The sequence below is a fragment of the Gracilinanus agilis genome, chromosome 1 (assembly GCF_016433145.1).
Source record: "Gracilinanus agilis isolate LMUSP501 chromosome 1, AgileGrace, whole genome shotgun sequence".
In the NCBI taxonomy this organism is placed as follows: Eukaryota; Metazoa; Chordata; class Mammalia; order Didelphimorphia; family Didelphidae; genus Gracilinanus; species Gracilinanus agilis.
Genome location: NC_058130.1, coordinates 338,663,986 through 338,670,802, shown reverse-complemented (window position 1 = coordinate 338,670,802; position 6,817 = coordinate 338,663,986). Strand labels below are relative to the sequence as shown.

At 34.5% G+C, this 6,817-nt stretch overlaps 1 protein-coding gene across 1 annotated transcript in view; it reads left to right on the top strand.

The window, feature by feature from the left end:
• The window catches only part of FAM169A (family with sequence similarity 169 member A), a 31,152-nt gene extending 30,608 nt beyond the window's left edge, over positions 1–544 (top strand). Inside the window, exon 11 of the mRNA XM_044680781.1 lies at positions 5–544. Coding sequence (XP_044536716.1) covers positions 5–544 — 540 coding nt within the window. The remainder of the gene's footprint in view (positions 1–4) is intronic.
• Positions 545–6,817: the final 6,273 nt, after the last annotated feature.

Genomic DNA, 6,817 nt, shown 5'->3' with positions numbered 1-6,817 from the left:
TAAGACTGAGGATGTCATTGATTCCAAAGAAGGGAAGGACAAAAGTTCACATGATGAAAAAGAGAGCCCTGAAGAAAAATCCATTCCAGCTCCACGAAAGAAACCTTCTTTGGAAGATTCTGATAGTGTTGCCATAATCCCAAAGGAAGAACCATCTGATAATGGTCTCTCAAACTCAGTGACTGGTGAAGCCTCAGAAGAATCAGTTTCTGAAAATGTGTCACCCAAAACAACATCCTCACTGGAAGATCAAGGGGAGGAAACCGTCCCCGATTCCCAGGAAAATTCAACAACCCTTTCTCAGAGCTCCCCCATAGGGGTTGAACTTGAAGATATCCAAAACACAGGACAAAAGAATCAGTCGGAAGAACAGTCTGAAGCCTCTTCGGAGCCTCTGGATCATTTCCCCCAGTCAACCGAGAAGGCTGCAGACAGCAGTTCTGAGGAGGTAGAAGTCGAAGTACCAGTCATAGACAGGCGAAATTTAAGAAGAAAGGCCAAAGGGTATAAAGGACCCGCTAAGAAAAAAGCCAAGCTAGCTTGAATGGTGGAAGAAATAATCAGTCTTAAAAATCCTCTTTGTAACAAAGTTGTTGTAGTTTTTTATAATATGGTAGTTAAAAACCACATGAGATATAGAGGGTGAACATTTGTTCCAAAATTTCTGGTTGGAATTATTTGTGATGCATTTTTCCCCCTCTTGTAGGAATCAAGATTCACCATTCTTCTTCTTAATTTTTCTAGACATTTTCAGCACTATACACACATATATATATGTATATATATGCACATATATATAAACTTTTTATTTTTTACCCACCACATTCCTATTCTGGGTCACCAAATCAGAGTATAAATCATCTTTAGCAGGTGGAGATAAATGGCCATTACTTTTTTTTAAACTATGATAAATACAAAAGCTGCTGTGAAGGTAGCAGAATTTCCACTACTTATCACAGAAATCATCTTTTATACTACAAGTTACACTTTTATACTAAGATGTTTTAATACAAAATAAGGTGTTTCACAATCTTACTCTTAAATAGCAAAATTCATTTCCAAACAGTTTTTAAAAGATAGGAATACTTAAAATGGCAACATCTAATCTAAAACTATCATTAAAATAGAATTAAAAAGGTAACTGTCTTCAAGTGGCTGACAGCATGAACATTAAACTATATTAAATCAAAAGATATGTAAATAATGTTATTTGGGCTTCTGATTTCTATCCATTCTCCCATCCATTTGTATATACGTTGGTGTATAAACACACATGCATCTTGAATCATTCTTCTGTGTTGTGATCTGATACTCCAAGTAATAGGAACATTAATCCTTTGGTGTTGGTTAAACAAATTATGTTTAAATAATGTTAAATCCATTATTTTGGTATAAATTTTTTTTTTTTTGGTTCCACCACACTTGAATTTATCAGATGCAAAGAGCCTTAAATGGGTTTCAGTTTTCACCCCAAACATGTATTATTAACTTTTCTGACTTTAATTGTGTATCTCATTTTAAGACCTTAGCTTTGGTTTCGTTGGAGTTACCATACCTTTTGTTGTGCCAGATGGTGATTTGTCCCATGTTTCAGGAAAGTAATATTAGAGATTAAGCACCAACCTTGAAATGTTTATTGAGGAGTCCAGTTACCAACTCAGTTGGTAGCATGCCCTTTCCTGCTTCCATCATTAAACCACATTGAATTCAAGAGCAATGAAATCTTTTAACTGTCAAGAGGTCCTTTGACTTATCTCTGCAATTTTTTTCTAACCTTGGTCTTCCCATGGCTTTCTACCATCTCTTTAATTCTTTGGGAGGAGCTCCCCTCAATCTGAAATTTTTCTTATTGCCTTCTTCTGGCCTATAGCTCTTGATAGTTAATTTGGGGTCTTTGTTCCTGAATGATTTTCATGCACCCACCCCATGTCTTGTAGTTAGTTACATGACCCACCTTGGGTGTGAGTGGGTCTGCAGTATGTATTGTAGATTCTGGTTATTAAATATACTGGAAGCTTTAGCCCTCACTCTGGCCCTGCTAATATCTCATTGTCCTGGTTGAAGATTTGCACAGCAGATGGAAGTAGAATTGGAGATGTGACTCATTCATTCAATGGTGACCTATTACTCTCAAAGCATTCTAAGGAGTAAAGAATGCTTCCCATCTCTGAATTGTAACTTAGTTATCATATCATAGAAATGGAAATAATCTTAAGATGTCAAATATCACATTAGTTACTCTTTGGTAGTATCAGTAATGTGTTTAATATATATACACATGTGGTTTAGAAAGTAATATTCATATCAGGAGAAGAACTTGGTATGGTGAATGTGAAATGCCCTTTGGCCCATCTGGGGACAGATTATGTTTTGATTTTGCATCATTACTGAAGGTACTGAAGATAGGTTTGGGAAGCTTTCTTTCATCTATATTTAGATAATGCTGATTAAATTTAATAACTTTTTACACTTTGAGGGTTGGTATTTTGGAAAATAAGAACCCAAAATTACAGAGATCTTCAAGGCAAGCAAATCATCAAACTTATTACATTTTTAGATTTTGCCCTTTTCCATGTTGGCTGTTTGTTGAACAGAAATGAGCCAAATTTCTTCAGTTTTTATTAAAATGAATCATAGACTTTTTTTTTTTTTAAACCCTTACCTTCCGTCTTGGGAGTCAATACTGTGTATTGGCTCCAAGGCAGAAGAGTGGTAAGGGTAAGCAATGGGGGTCAAGTGACTTGCCCAGGGTCACACAGCTGGGAAGTGTCTGAGACCACATTTGAACCTAGGACCTCCCGTCTCTAGGCCTGACTCTCAATCCACTGAGCTACCCAGCTGCCCCCTGAATCATAGACTTTTAACCATGCCATTTATCTGTTTTCTCAACAAATGGTTATTAACTCAAATCTTGAATGATTAAGACTAATAATGGTGTATCAATAAGAAATAAACAGCACCCATTCCATAGTTAGATATTTTATCATAGTCTGATTAGAAATATTTTGTTAAGACTTTCACAATGGATAATAGGTTAGGTTAAATTCATAGTTTGTGATTTCCTTTTTTCTTCTGAAGTAAATTTTAAGCACCTGCTTTTCAACTTATAGTTCAACAGTTTAAATTTCTACCCATTTTCTTACCTTATTCTTAATTTGTTCTCATTGTTCTCAAAGTATTTTGATTTCCTTACAAAATGTGTGGGTTATCCTTTGGGATTCTATCCATTTTGTCAGTTCTACATCCATTGTGTATATCTTCATTAAGTTTACAAACCAGAAAACTGTTTGGAAAGCTGCATTAATTTGATTTGTTTCTTCCATGTATAGTTTGTATATGATCACTGGGGAATAGAAATGTTAAACCTATTCATGATTTTTAACTCCTATATAACTCCTATAACTCCTCGTGAATTTTAAGCATTTCTTTAAAAAAAAAAAAAAAGTAAGCCCTTTTTATTCAGCCCATCAGAAGTGCTTTTGTTATAGTTGCCATGGTTTACATATACTACTACCCGTTAAAATGCTACTTTCTATGTGTGTGGGATTATTGTCTTGGGGGTAAAAAGTAGGGAAGGTTAAGTCAACTTTAACCAATAATTTTTATGTATAGTGACTTAAAATGGGTACGGAATTTGACTGCTTTTTAACTTCTGGCAGAACTTGCTTTAATTAATGAATTTTGTGAACCTTAATTGGATACTTAATAAGTTTTCTCCAAGGGAATACAGAAAATTTATAGTTATGCAGAAACGAATGGTCCAAATAGGGTCATTCATTGTGTCTTCTATTACTTATAGAATGTCTCACTGTGCCCTAATAAACCTTTGTGAATTGGTTTTCTTCTCTAAAAAATTCTATTTTCTTTGTTGAGAAGGGAGTTTAGGTCTGTATTTATATATAGGCATACCTACGAGAAATATAATAACTCTGAATGTTATTAGCAAAAATTCTACTTCCATCAAAAGTTTAAAATGGCAATGAAAATGCTAGTTATGTCAGAAAAAAAAATATATATATATATATGAGAGAGAGAGAAAGAAAGAGAGAGAGAGAGAGATTGAGATTGAGATTGATATTTATAACCTCAATGCCATCATTCAGAGTGGGGAGAGGGACTATTTTGGTTTTTAAAAAAACATAGCTTGACCTAAACATTATAATTTAACTTCTAAGAAATTTTGCTGCTAACATTTCTAAATTATCCATGTAATGCAAAGAATTATACTGTGGTAAAGATCAAACTTCCTGGTGCTTAACGGGATTATATTCAGTATAAAATCAAGACTGCAGAGTCATAATAGTCATAATTTGAAATGCATTTTATGTGAGTTTGGTAGAAAATGTGTGAAAGGCATCTATTTACAGAGATTGGGAATTTGGATTTGCAACCATGTTTAGGTATTACATGACATTTATTTTGTATCTGTTTTGTGTTTTGCTTTACTAATTAGTTATGAAATTTTGAGATTTGGTCATACCAGCAGTCAAATTGGAATAGTACTCAATGTAAATATTTAATATCATGAGCATGATGCAACTGTGGAATAGTATTTTAGAAATTTAAAAGTATTCAGCATTATATTTGTCTTCCTTTTTGATTAGGAGGGGAGCAATGTTTAACTAGTGCTGTAGCCTCCGTTATGGATGAGACTGCAGTTAAACATTTTGTACTTTGTTCTAATACAGGGGTGGGGTGGGGCTAGGAACCATTTGCTGCTGTACTTTAATGCCTTCTTAAAGGCTTTCTTTGCACCTTACAAAATATTAATAATGGGGGGGGGAAATATTACATACATTAATTTTCTTTCTTTGACATCTATGGTCCTTAAAGGTCAATCTCAGTTCTCAAGAATCCAATCTTGAAATATTCTTTACCTTCAGACACAAAAGGATCATTTACTGAACACAGTTTCTCTATGCAGCAGCAACATGGGTTTCATACAATAGTTCTTTATTTAGATCTGCACATTACTTATCATGACAAAAGTACCTGTTAAGATCCCCTTGTAAGCAATAAAGATTAGTCCAAGTTTCAGCTTCTGTGCTTTATTCTAAAATATTTTATCATGTTGAATTTTCATTTATAGAAAAAAACCTTTTTCATAAACTTCTTCAGGTGTTTTATAAACTTGTTGGTACCATGTTTATAAATCTGATTGAAGATATGTTACTCTTCTCTGTTATTAAGTCTTGTTAGGCTTCTTAAGTTGCTTTGCTTTTGAAATCCTGGGTTTTGGGGGTTTTTTGCTTTTGTTTTGTTTTTGCTTTAGTGTTTGAAAATATTAAACCTATATTTTTTAATCGTTTTCTGGTTTGTTTTGAGATTCTTTTCACTTAGTAGTTTTCTTGTCTGGACTTATCATGAAAAATTATTCATTGTAACATATATTCAGCTACTGATTTAAAAAATAAACGGATTCAGTGAAGGTAACTTTAGTTTGCAGTTTATCTCCGCATTAAGGCAGTTTTTTTTAAAAACCCTTAACTTCTGTGTATTGGCTCCTTGGTGGAAGAGTGGTAAGGGTGGGTAATGGGGGTCCAAGTGACCTGCCCAGGGTCACACAGCTGGGAAGTGTCTGAGGCCAGATTTGAACCTAGGACCTCCCATCCCTAGCCCTGACTCAATCCACTGAGCTACCCAGCTGCCTCCGATTAAGGTGGTTTTTAGGAGAAAGTGTTTTTAACTTGATTACCTGATTACCAAAAACCAAAACAACTAGAAAGTCTTTAATCTAAATTATCTTGGGAAATGGATATATTTTCTACTTTCACAGATAAAGAATGAGGATTTTTGTGAGACTTATTTATCTAAAGACTAACCTTGAAGCTAATGAACACTTATTCTCTAAAACACAAACCATACTATTTCATTAAAATGAACTTTATCTGGGGTGGACAGGATGGAATCCAAATGATTATTTTTGCCAGGATTTGACTATATTCCTTGAAATCTGCCTCCCAGGATTGTCATGAGTACCAAATTAGATGATAATTATTGAGTGCTTTGGAAAGCTTAAAGTGCTATATTTTAAATGCTAGTTATTATAATTATCATTAATAGAGCAGATTTTTTTCTTTTCATTTACAAGCATTTGTTGAAGACCGACCTATAAAGAGCACACACTTCTAATATAAAAGTACTTACCTTCAAGAAGCACAAATTTAAGTCTATCAGTATATGTGACTGGCTATAAGGTTGTGCAAATGCCTCCCCTCTAGGAGCTTAGTATAACTTAGAGGAGTGTGAGTGTTATAAAGAAACTAAAAATGGAACACATTCTAAGAACCAAGTGAATCATGAAGACATTTGAATACTTTAGAAGTTTAGAGGAGGAAGACTAGACTGATATTCAAAGAAGGTTTCATGGTGGAAATGGGATTTGAGCTGAGTCTTGAAGAGAGGGATGTCGTAGGAGAGCAGGGAGTGGGTACAGGGCTGGGATGAGTAAATTTGCTGAGATGGTAATATGCAAAATGTTTTAAAAAGGAAATCAACCAGTTTGCTTCAAATGGAAGGCGTTTATGTTGAGGGAATAGTGAGAAATGAGCTTAATAAAATCCAGATAAGTAGTGATGGGCTCTGAGTCCCAGACTGAGAAGCTCTGACTTTCTATAGGTTTGAAAAAGGTCGATATTGTTAAATACTTCCTAATTACATTTTAATCTGGTTTGGGGCTGTAGGTTCTTTCTGCTGTGGGTTGTGAGTTTGACACTCCCACAGTTCTCTCACAGCTCACTCTTCCCAACATTGTCATTTTCCTCTTGTAATCTTTGCCAATCTAAAAGGTATGTGGTAGAATCTCAAAGTTGCTTTT